The sequence below is a fragment of the Sciurus vulgaris genome (assembly GCF_902686455.1).
Source record: "Sciurus vulgaris genome assembly, chromosome: 2".
Lineage (NCBI taxonomy): Eukaryota > Metazoa > Chordata > Mammalia > Rodentia > Sciuridae > Sciurus > Sciurus vulgaris.
Window position 1 is genome coordinate 144344187 of NC_136462.1, and position 12894 is coordinate 144357080.

At 35.0% G+C, this 12894-nt stretch overlaps 1 protein-coding gene across 15 annotated transcripts in view; it reads left to right on the plus strand.

Annotated features, from left to right (window-relative positions):
- Window positions 1–12894, plus strand: part of AKAP13 (A-kinase anchoring protein 13) — a gene marked incomplete at its 5' end in the record, with an annotated part of 340854 nt that overhangs the window by 266087 nt on the left and 61873 nt on the right. For 11 of the 15 annotated variants that reach the window (XM_079127358.1, XM_079127357.1, XM_079127350.1 and 8 more), the window contains 4 exons: window positions 1612–1665; window positions 5160–5225; window positions 6981–7173; window positions 11316–11424. In XM_079127358.1, coding sequence (XP_078983484.1) covers window positions 1612–1665; window positions 5160–5225; window positions 6981–7173; window positions 11316–11424 — 422 coding nt within the window. The remainder of the gene's footprint in view (window positions 1–1611; window positions 1666–5159; window positions 5226–6980; window positions 7174–11315; window positions 11425–12894) is intronic. The other 4 variants (XM_079127360.1, XM_079127364.1, XM_079127361.1 and 1 more) reach the window with 2 other exon arrangements.

Here is a 12894-nt window from a genome sequence, read left to right on the forward strand (position 1 = left end):
AGTTCAAAGCCAGCCTTAGCAACTTAGCAAGTCCCTCTTTTAAAATAAAAATACTTTTCATAAAGGGTCTAGGGATGTGGCTTGGTGGTTAAGCACCCTGGGTTCAATCCCTGATACCAAAAAAAAAAAAAAAAAACTGGAGGGAATACTTTCCTGTCAATTTTCAATTAAGAAATAAACATGAAGTCTTAACACATGTCAGTTATTCAGAGTGATTCCTGAGAATTAAAGTCTTCTGTCTCTAATGCAGAAAGTTTAGATGAAGTCTAAATGATCAATGTTGAATCCTCAAGAGAGCATGAGACTCATGAAATACTATAACATTATTGGTACTTCCCTAAGTGTCATGTAGTTTTGGGAATTTTTGCAAGGGTGGCCCAGTCTTAGTCCTTCAGTTTGGCCATAGCCTATACAGAAGATAAATTGGATTTGGCTTCTAACCACTGAATGACTGGATGAATTCAATCAGCTGTTTTACCTGTAAAGAACAGGTACCCAGTGTTTACCAGGGTGTACTCATTCCACTTTCTTAATGAAAAGAACTGGCTAAGAGAGGAGACTGACAATTAAGTGATGTAAACTACTCAGCTGAAACAGTTTGAGAACCTGCCTCTACAAAGAGTTAGAGATGTAGTACAGTGGTAAAGCACCTCTGGGTTCAATCCCCACTAACAAAACCAAAAAAAGAAATCCTATGTTATATAAAAACCAGTTTCTTAATGCTTTCTTTCCAAATTTTTTACAAGCTATATTTTTCAAAAGCATTCTCATAGTAGAAAATATGAGAACATGGGAAATGATCCCTACAGTCAGAATTGTCTCCCTAATGCAAGGAGATCTTTTTTTCTTTTTTTTCCCCAATGTTTTTTAGTTGTTGGTGGACCTTTTTATTTTTATTTTTTTATTTATATTTGGTGCTAAGAATCACACATTTTAGACAAATGCTCTACCACTGAATCACAACCCTAGCCCAAGGGGTCCCTTGATAGGACATCCTTGTGTTAGATGCAAACAGCATCAAGGAACAAGTGTTTATTTTATATAATCCACTATGGATCATGATTTGATTTCAGAGCTCCATGCTGCTATATATCACGTAGCCCACATGAGGAAATTGAAGCTCAGATTAAATGATGTGTCCAAGTGATCATAAGATCTGAGATTAGAACCCCGTAACATAAGTTATTTATATTTTCAGGCATGAGATTGCCTGTTTTAGTTTAGTGTTAAGGATTACCCAGTTTTAATACTTTTGGAGATAATGGAATGAGAATTAGGTTTTAGTTAGCACTCTAATAGTTTGACTAGTTCTTATGGTATTATCTGCATGTAGTGTTACCTGAATGTTAAAGTCTTAAGGAAAATCCTTTTACTTTTATAATGTAATAAACTTTATAAGTTGTCATCTCAATATGTAGCCCTCCAAAGAATTTGTCAGGCCTTTTTGGTTCTGACATTTTTCTCATTCCACATTCTTTCATTTTCTTACTTTGTGTGCTATTTGTCTTTAGGGATTATCTCTCTTCCCAGTGTGGTGTCTGATTATTTCATGCATTTGTGTCTCATTTTGTTTCACCTGCATCACTGACCTCTTCCACCATTCATTTTCAGTTCAATGCGAGTTCTTGGGGATGTTGTCAGGAGACCTCCCATTCATAGGAGAAGGTACAGAGTTCACAAACTTGATGGACTAACTGTGTTGCCTCTGAGCATATACTAACAAGCATTTCATCCTGCTTAATCCATAATTAAGCAATCTCTTTTTTCTTTCTTTCCCTGCACCTGCCCCCTGTCACCCAGTGCGGATGAAACCCAAGGCCTTTTGCATGTCACACAAGAGCTCTGCCACTGAACTGTAGCCCCCAGACTCTGAACAGTCTATTTTAAAATAACATCACTTCTAATTCAGGCAAATAAAATATCAGTATTTATTAATTGCTTTTATCAGTTCCATATGAGATAATTTCTTTAAAGATTTTTCATATTTTATCTTTTTAAACATTTTGAAATATATTTTTTATCATGTGCTTATTGGTTCAGATGACTTTGATAATACAGTCTCACCCAACTTTTCTTGGAGAATTCAAAGTATTTTCTGTGTCATTTCTATGTAATGTATTCTGGGGAATACTTTTCTTTATCTTTTTCTCTAGAAAAGAAGAATTGGAAATACGTGTGTGTTTACTTACAGGTCCTAAATATTTTCAACACATTCTTTAATAATATGATGAAAGACTTAATTACTAGGTCAGTTGGCAGTTTCCATTTTGTTGTTGACTTTGTATTTTCAGAAAGCAATTAAGAGGCATAAACTGTTTTCTTAGTCTTTGAATTCCTTAATTATTATGTTGGGTAAAAATTCGGAGCTAAAAATAAGTGATTTATAAGCTGAGAAATTACTTCTCATCACTAAAGTGCTGATTTGCTTCAAATTCGCCAAAAGCTACAATTTGTTTTACTAATTAAAGTAACAATAAAGTTTATATGTTGTTCTTCCATTCTTTGGAAAATATGGTTCTGTTACTGTTAGGTTCTCACATTGAGAGACATTTGTAAAGAAGTATTTTTATCTATCAGCTTAGTGTGTTGGGAAGCAGGCAAATAGTGATCTTTGTACTTGCATCTTTTTGAAGTGGATGCTTCCTTTAATTCTAGATTTTAAGCAAAAAAATGAGCTTAAATTCAGACATTATCATGAATCTCAAATGATCATGTCTTTCATTAAATTACCCTTCAAGGGAATAACTTGTTTAAATGCTTTTTTCAGTAAAAGGTATCTAAAACCTTTGGAAATATTTTTGTTAGGCTCTATATTAGAAGCTCTTCTCTATGAACTTTAAAAAATATGCACTTGATGACAGGGTGCAAGATGACAAGTTACTGGATGCAGTTAACAAGCCCAGTTATAGTTTTACCTTTAGTGAAACTTATTTTTTAGGAAGAATATGATGTATAATTTAAAATTTCATAAAATTGAAACATTCCAATAGAGGAGTGGAAGAGTTGGAACCTTCATAAATCTCAAAACCAAAGAAGAACCATTTAATCTTACCCCTACTACTTAAGGAATTAAGGATTTAGGGTGTTGTCAAAAATGCAATAATTTAATGATTTTTCTGCTACAAGGATGGGACAGAAATTATAGACTATCAGCAATTTCCTGTGAATCTTTGCAAAAGCTATTATTGTATCTTTTTTTTTTTTTTGTCCCTATTGCTGTTCATCTTAAATTTTTTTGCAGTCTTCTGCATCAGTATCATGTTCTGAGAGTAAGATGTTTGAAACTACCAAAAGACATTTTGAAGAATGATTATTTGGCAATGTATATTCAGTTAACTGATATGCCATGTTGTTTTTCAGTAAGTTGGATATTTAGGTACAATGACCCAATTTATTAACAGTGTAGAGATTTAAAACTTAATATCTTCAAAAAATGTACTTCTGACTCTTAGTTACATTTGAAAATATATGTTGTTTCTGTTCACCCAAGTAAATTCTAAGTCACTCTGTTCCTGCTTACCAGAAATGTGTCTTGACTATGTATTTCTGCTTCCTGCTTTTGCACTTATGAGCTTTATACTATTAATTTTAATGTGATTTAAACTGTTTTATATGAGTTAATGGGAGGAGGCAGGTACCAGGGATTGAACCCAGGAGTGCTTAACTACTAAGCCACTTCTCCAGTGCCTTTTTAAATTTTTTATTTTGAGAAAGGGTCTCACTAAGTTGCTGACGCTGGCTTTGAACTCATATTGCTCCTGCCTCAGCCTCCTAAGCCACTGGGATTATAGGTGTGTGCCACTGCACCTAGCATTTAAATTATTTTTAAATGCTATTTTAAAGATTTCTTTTTAGAAGAGCCATAGGGGAAGCTGAGCCCCCACCACTTTCCTCGTTTCCCTTTCCTCTGCCCCAGGTCACTTGACAAGCAGTTATTAGATGTATTCCAGATAAGGTATGTTTGACGCATGCAGGCCTTCCCATTCACAGGAGGCAGTAGGGAACTGAGCAGTTTTACTGTTGTCCAGCAGTTCTGTTTTTATTCCTTTTTAGGAAAAGAAAAGCATATATTGCTTAGATTTTTAAGGCCCAAATAGCAGCAGTGCAGCTGTGTGTGTGTGTGTGTGTGTGTGTGTTTGTGTTTGTTTTTAAGGATAAGTTCTGTTAATCAAAAATTCTGACCCAGAGCCCTGGAAGTGTGTTTCAAAGAAAGAACCAGAGGAGTTGAGTGGGTGGATTCCTGACCTGTTGGTACAGTGATACAGTTTCCTTTACAGAGTAACTTATATTTTTAATTGGTTATTTTTTTAGCTGGTTATATTTATTTAGTCTCTCCAACCCATTTTTCTGTCCTTGCTATACTGGGATAAACAAAGGAAGTAGATGATCAAATTATTTTTATGTTTGGGTTTTTATTTCTTTTCTTCTTAATGTCGTGGGCAAAATGGATATCAACTAAAATTTAAAAGATACATTTCCAACTCAGAACAATAGAATTCTAAGGGGAAAAAATTTTCCCATATTTTGGTGAAAGTCCAAGGGAATATGGCCTTTGTCACATGCTTTATTTTTAGCACGAGAGCCTAGTAGGTAACTTTTAAAGATGTGATATAGACTGAATAGCTTGCAAGATTTATGAATTGTCAGGTTTAATTGGACCCTTACTGGAAACATGAAAAAAAGAAAACTGATGACTCAGTGAGCCCACCCTAACAGTTTGTCACTCTTCCTTTTAGTCCTGGATTAGAACTCCTATATAAGGGTGCTGTGGGGGCAGTGTGGTATACTGAGGAATCATTCTAGTAGTGGAGGTGAAAGACCTTTCTGAGGGTATCTGAGGAGGAAGCCATGAGTTAGGTAGGCTCTTTGTCAGGAGATTGCCTGAGAAAATTCTTGGATATCATATTGGACTTACTGTAAAGAACTCATAGCCTTTTTGAAAACATTATCTAGATGGACATTAGTAGAACAATTTTAAGTTTTTGTGGCTGTTATTCTAGTCTTTTTCTAAATTCCCAATGTTACATTCCTAAATTTTTTGATGATTAGATAAATCCATCAGTCTCTAACTGTACCCTTTCTTTTTAAACCTAATAACTCCATACTTGTTTCCCTTTTTCTCCCTCCATTTCTGTCTCTGCCTTTGATGTCATCCCCAGTATGAGCTGGTGTCCCTCTGGTGTGCAATACTCTGCTGCCCTGAGTGCTGACTTTAATTACAGAAGGTATAGTATCATTGCATGTCCAGCCATCAAATGGGAAACTATAAAACATGGCATCTGTCCTTTGGCTTGAAGCTAGTTGGCTTCTATGTGGCTGGAATGCATTTGGGCAGCTTGCTTTGTCTGTGAGCGCAGTATTCCATTGTCTTTGCTATGGGAATCACTAACTCAGTTGATGGGGTGTGGCCTAGGAGCCCAGTGATGTATCCTGGTGTATCATGTTTGTCTCAAGAACAGGAGATAATGGTGTTTTCTGTACAGACTTGTCTCTGTGGTATAGTAGACTGCGTCTCTCTTTGGTTTGGTCTGTTCAAATTCCCAGATCTTAAGGAAAACAATAAGAGAAGCAAGACAGTTAATAAGATGCACTGGTTTCTGTTACGCTTCCAAGTCCACCAATTTCTTCAGATTCCAAATTCAGAGACTACTCATCATTTCATATTCTTTCAACTGAGCAACCAGATTTAATTACCAAAATATTTTTAGTATTAAGTTTTGTGGTAAACATAGATCTGGTTTTCTCAGGCTTTCCAAATAATTCACAGTAAAAAGTAAGTTTCCTTTCTTCTTATCCCTAGTATCGGAAATAAGTTTTACAGACGAATTTACTTGTACTTAGTCATAATCTCTGTTGTCATATTAAAATGAGGAAAACCTGTTGTTTAATGTACCCAGTACAGAAAATAGCAACATGTGACTTTAGTTCATAATAAGTGATTTATAAGCCAGAAGATGCCAGATAGAAGAGTTTTGTCTAGCATGTATGAACTTAATTGTAAGAGTTAACTGTGTAGTTTTCCCAGTGCAGAGGTAACTAAGTAGCTTCAGTATACCTCCAAATACAATTCCAACTAGTTGTTAACTGAGGACCTACAGCTACAACTATATTCTGAGAACTTGCTTATTTTAAAGAAGTTCACACTGCATTTCTAACAAATGTGAATTATTCAACTTGGCAGACCCAAGGAAGATAAATAAATAATCCTCTCTGTGTAGACTCCTGATTACAGAAAATGCTTTTCACTGCAAACAACAGAATCTTTATCCCAAGGATCCCCTTTAAAATTCTAAACCCTGTTTTTTTCCTTTCAAGACAAAAAGTAAAAACTCTCAGACTCAGTAACTTTTCATTTTTTTTTTTTCTTTAAGGTGTTATATATGTCTATCTGCAACTAACAATTCTCAGGAAGCCTGTTAGCAGTTATTATCTAGACAGGTGTGCACAGATGGTAATATTAGCTCATAATTAACAGTTGGATTTTCTAGGTGGAAGTATACCTGTAAAGTTGGGATGGTCAACTAGAATATAATTGTGAAGTTATAAAAGTACCTGACACACGGGCAAACTGCCCACTTTGCCTTCTAGAAATTACTAATATTTTCTCTGTGAAATTTGGCATGTACAGAGTTAGAATCTGACAAAGATTAATTACATCTGATCAATTAAAACAAATGATAGATAAATATCTGTCTATACAATATATTGAGAAAGTAAATGTCTTTGATATATTGACAAAATAATCTTGGTTTAATATTTAGATGAGTTGAACAAGGTAAAAGAGATCCATGTGCAGTATTCTTAACATTCCAATACCTCTGGGGGCAAAGGTAGCTGGTACTCATTGTGACAGGCCCTTATAGAGAGTTTTGCTAGATGACAGAGAAATACTAGGGAGATACAAGTAAAGGGATTCTTTATCCTTCTTCCATTCCTTGACTTACAAATAAAGTGAGTTAATTCCTGTGCTCTGTGCTCAGTTTCAGTCTGGAAGGCTTGACAGGAGGAGCTGGTGTTGGAAACAATCCATCTTCATCTCTAGAAGCACACTCTGCCGACTCCAAAGAACACAGACACTCTTTCAGTGGGGAGGAACGGGGTGACTCTTTGGTGTCACTTTCAGAAGAGGATCTGGAGTCAGACCAGAGAGAACATAGGCTGTTTGATCAGCAGGTAAGGCTGATGTAGCTATATATTGCTAATTTGGAAAAACAAACAAACAAACAAAACACAATATTTTCCAAAAAAGGAGCTCATATTAGGAAACAGAAGACAGACTTCTGTTAGTATAAGGCTAGTAGCTATGATTACTTACCCTTTAATAATATAGCACTGAAGCAAGTTTTCAACACTTTGTATTAATTTAAAAATACCATTAATCTGCAAAGACTTAAATATTCCATCAAAGCAAACTTGGTAGAATTGGAAAAGTATCTAGGATATTCAGCTGAATTTTCCCTCCTTTTACCACCCCAGAAGTACAGTGAGTCTTGAAGTATGCTACATGTCATTCCTAAATTTCCCAATTCTCAAACATTACGTCCCAAGTCTGTGCTTCCTAGGAAAAAATACACTTCGTTTTACCACGCTGTCCAGGAAATGACTGTTGATTCCCTCTGCTTTCTGTTCCTGCCAGAATTCTTGAGAAAACATCTACACTCCTGCCTTCTCTTTCTTACCTCCTAATCATCTCTTAATTTCCCCTGCTACTACACTCTTAGAACTCCTGTCTTGTCAAGTCATGGACATCGTCAGCCAAATCAAGTGGCTTTTTCCTATTTTTTTTTTTTTGTCACATTAGGCCCCCCATTGTCACCTTTGACAACCCCAGGAGAGTTTTTGAGTTGAAAATTGGAACTACATGCTTTTGTAACACCGCACCTTTCCTACAGTCCTCCTTTCTCTTGGGCCAGGAGACTTCGTTAATTTCTGAAAGAATTTGGGATACCATTTAATTTTTTTCAAATGAAACATTTATAATAAAACACAGAAAAAAAGCATGTGTCTTTGAATAGATGACTGTAATTTAAGATAGAAATTTAATAAAACGTTTTAAATTAAATATTAAGAACCTGTTGTTTGACTTGATTACTGGGGTTTTTGTATAGAAATTTAATTCCTTATTTCATTCTATCCAGCATTGACATGACTGAATATAAATTTGGCACTGAAAGATTATCTTAGTAATATATTTATGCTCTTTTAAAACCTGATGAATAAAGAGAATTTAGGCTGAATGAAAATCAATTTGAAGGTAGAGAGGAATTTTGCCACTTTTTTTTTAAATTTCTATCTTGATCAACCACATTAGAAAAAGTTTAAAATGGAAGAATATGACAACTATAGAGAATATGCTTATTGAAGCAAGCAATTTAGATTTATTCAGCCTAATGGTGACAGAACAAAGGAAAAAAAAATAGGAAAAATTCTTTGGTGACTCTCAAGTATAACTTTAATGAAGGTAATAAACCCATGAAAATTAAATTAGATTTCAAATGTATGGAATCTTTTGGAATTCATTTACAAGGCCAAATAAAATGCCCAAATTGTAGATTTGCAAAGAGAATCAAATAATTGGAATCTTTGTATCAGATTTGTCTCTGCTGGGAAAACTGGAAATCCATATGTAACAGAATGAAACTAAACCCCTATCTCTCACCCTGCACAAAACTCAACTCACAATGGATCAAGGACCTTGAAATCAGACCAGAGACCCTGCATCTTATAGAAGAAAAAGTAGGTCCATATCTTCACCTTGTTGGCTTAGGATCAGACTTCCTTAACAGGACTCCCATAGCACAAGAAATAAAAGCAAGAATCAATAACTGGGATAGATTCAAACTAAATAGCTTTCTCTCAGCAAAGGAAACTATCAGCAATGTGAAGAGAGAACCTACAGAGTGAGAGAAAATCTTTGCCACTCATACTTCAGGTAGAGTACTAATTTCCAGAATATATAAAGAACTCAAAAACTCTACACCAAGAATACAAATAACCCAATCAACAAATGGGCTAAGGAAATGAACAGACACTTCACAGAAGAAGATGTACAAGCAATCAACAAATATATGAAAAAATGTTCAACATCTTTAGTAATAAGAGAAATGCAAATCAAAACTACACTAAGATTCCATCTCACCCCAATTAGAATGGCGATTATCAAGAACACAAACAACAATAGGTGTTGGAGAGGATGTGGGGAAAAGGTACACTCATACATTGCTGGTGGGACTGCAAATTAGTGCAGTCACTCTGGAAAGCAGTGTGGAGATTCCTTAGAAAACTTGGAATGGACCTACCATTTGACCCAGCTATCCCACTCCTCAGCCTATACCCAAAGGACTTAAAATCAGCACACTACAGAGATACAGCCACATCACTGTTCATAGCGGCTCAATTCACAATAGCCAGACTATGGAACCAACCTAGATGCCCTTCAATTGATGAATGGATAAAGAAACTGTGGTATATATATACAATGGAATATTACTCAGCTATAAAGAATAATAAAATTATGGCATTTGCAGGCAAATGGATGAAATTGGAGAATATCATGTTAAGTGAGATAAGCCAATCTCAAAAATCCAAAAGAGGAATGATCTCACTGATAAGGGGATGATGACACTTAATGGGGGGTGGGAGTGGGACAAGAATGGAGGAAGGAGGGACTGCATAGAGGGCAAAGAGAGGTGGGAGGGGTGGGGGGGAAGAAAAAAAATAATGGAATGAATCAAACATCATTACTCTATGTAAATTTATGAATTGCAAATGATATGCTGTTACTCCATGTACAAACTGAAACAACATGTATCCCATTTGTTTACAATAAAAATAAATTTAAAAAAAAAAGATTTGTCTCTCAAGATCTTAAATGTGAGAACTTCGAGTCCACTTATACAACTTGTCTAACAGCATGTAATTATTAACTGAGCAGTATATTAAACTGGGAATTCCTGGCTTTTGGTCTCACTGCTTCTTTCCATTTCTTTAGACAAGTTTTAATGAGGAAATAAGATTATTTTAGTTTTCTTAATATTATTTTATATGCTACCTTTTCTGAGTCTGTTATTTCTAGGAATCTGACAGACAACCCTGTCTTTTAGTGAGTGATGTTAATTACCACTGATGTCTTTCTGAAATGGACCTTTTGATTGAGCCTTCATATAAAGTCAGTATTTCTTGGTAAAAGTTAGCATTTTAGTGCCTTGCTGTATATATCCTTCCTGGAACTCTATGCTTACCCATATTTTTCATCTTGTGTGCAACCTCAGTGCAGGTATTTGAGCTGCTTGTATCTTTCTGATCTGTACAAGTTGCCTGCAGCCTACTTCCTGTTGAAAGTCTATGCCTTTCACTGAGGTCATTTTTTAGACCTCATGGTTGTATTTGAAACATAGCAACTGTTTGCCTTGGATTCCATGGTTACACATGGAACAAGCTCTAAATAATCAGAAGTCTGGCCCAATTGAGTCAAGTAGTGCTAGTAATGAATTTTCATTGCTTCCCTTTCAACATGTGTGAGTCATAAGGAGACAGATTTCATCCTACTAAACAGTAAAGAGATTAATGATAATTAACACTGGTTAACAGAATGGAATGAGTTCTTTCAAAAGAAATGGGACGAAGGGAGCCCTTTACCACCAGAAGCTTTATACTGTCTTAACTTTCTGAGATGTCGAGCAGGAACTTCTGCAGTTGGTTGGATTATTCGACCTTGAAACTGCTGTGAATTTACTCAGGTAGTTAAATTACTGAATTTCAGTCATCTCTGATGTTCATGTAGAATCAGTGTTAGAAGAGGAAATGAAAAAGATTGAGTCTTGTTTCCAGATGCTCTGCTGTTTTGCTTATGATCTTTGAACACTTTTACTTCCATCTCAATTTCAGCTCTTTAAAATCAAAGTAATATTACTAATGCTTTTTATTTCTATAGACAGTTTTCAGGTTTTGAAGGAACAGATACCATATGTAGTTTGGTATTTCCAGAGTAATCATTTTTTTCAAATTGTGTATCCAGCAGATGTTCATTAAGGACTTACTAAGTTTGAAACATTGTGTAGAGGCTCTAAGGAATCTAAAACCACAATAAAAGATGAATACTCTACCTTTGCTTCAGAAAGCCTGAATAACTTCTCAGAAGTTGATCAGTTACAGAGGCAGAGTAGGATCTAAGTCTATCTGACTAGGAAGAATGCTCTTAACTCCCTTTTATTCTACCTTAATTCACTGGGTTGTTTCTGAGTATAAATTCTCTGCTTATCAAGAAATATTAAAATGTGTACTTAGTACCTGTTCTTTACTTTTTTACTTTATAGACATGTCACAGACATAAGCAGCAGGGATTTAATTATTGCACATCAGCCATTTCTTCTCCCTTGACAAAATCCATCTCCTTAATGACAATCAGCCATCCTGGATTGGACAGTGAGTATTATTACTGTTTGAAAAATGAAATATATTGTATCTTAACCACTTTTCCAATCATTCTTCCTTTAAGGTCCTATAACATTAACTTTCAAAATTTGCCTACTTTTTCCTCTGAATAAATGGTAACAGACAAGGAAACATAGAATTTGGAATCCTCCTCCTCTTGCTACTTAAAAATCTCTTTAATACATTACATTTACTATATTCTTGGATGTAAATATGACAGTTTTTAAACTTTTGGTTTTAATATAATTTCAGACTTGAAAAATAGTTGCAAATGACCCTCATCATACATACACAAAAAGAGTACAAAGAAGTCCCATGTATTCTTCACCAGGATTCCCAAATACTCACTTTTCCAGCCTTTCTCACTCTTTCAAGTTTTTTTTTTTTTCCTGAAACACATGATTATTTATCACACTGTTCATTTACCTCTAAATAATCTATTGTATATTTTCTAACAAAGATGCACTTTTATGTTATCATAGAACAGTTATCCAAATCAGGAAATTTAATACTGATAAGACTATGTTATCTGAGATGCAGCCCTTATTCATATTTAAAAATTTTCTCACTTATTTCTGGGTCTGGGACCTAATCCTTGAACATGATGAATTAAGTGGCCATGTCTCTTTAATCTCCTTTAATTTGAAAGTATTACTTAATTGATAAAGATCAGTAGAGAAACCCTATAAGTAGCTACTTGAATGCTTCAAAACTGTCAAGCTCGTGAAGGGCAAAGAATAACGAAATTCATTTTTAGTTAAGCAGGTACCAGGAAGATCACATCTGAAAGTGACGAGTGAAACTGTATGCAGAGTCATGCCCGTTGATGCATAGAGTTGATACATAGAGATGTCGAGGTATCCATATACACAGGGCCTTTGTGAAAAAAAGATACTCAGAAACATTTGAACTGGATAAATGCCACCAAAAAGCACCATATTTGAGAATCCCCCCAAAAAGAATTTTTTTTTAAAGAGTAATTGCTATATGAGATCTTGATATAAAGATTAAGTTAAAGAGGGAATGATGAATTACTTTCTTTGCTGAAAGGCCAAGTAATCTGGAGGCTGAAGCAAAGGAACAAACACAAGCTGTTGGTATCCCTGCTGTTTTTTAGTGTCCGCTGGTTTTATAACTCAGTTGGAAACTGGAGCCAGAACAGATTCCTGATATCAATGAGGTGTTTTTTCTTACTTCATGGCTTACTGGAAGCCTAATCTTTTTGATTTTCACAGGGGAATTAAGACATAAGAGATGATTCTGTTAAATTTGTCCTTTTTAAAATATGATTAACATTTCAAATAAAATCTGTACCTAATGTTGTATTTTCAAAGATACAGCTATAACTTCACAAAACTATGACAAACAGCTTTTCCGTTGAGTTAACTTAGAGTTAGAGGTTTTGGTGGTATAGAATGGAAATTATAACTAAATAGTTTCAGCAGACTGATGAGCCAGAGT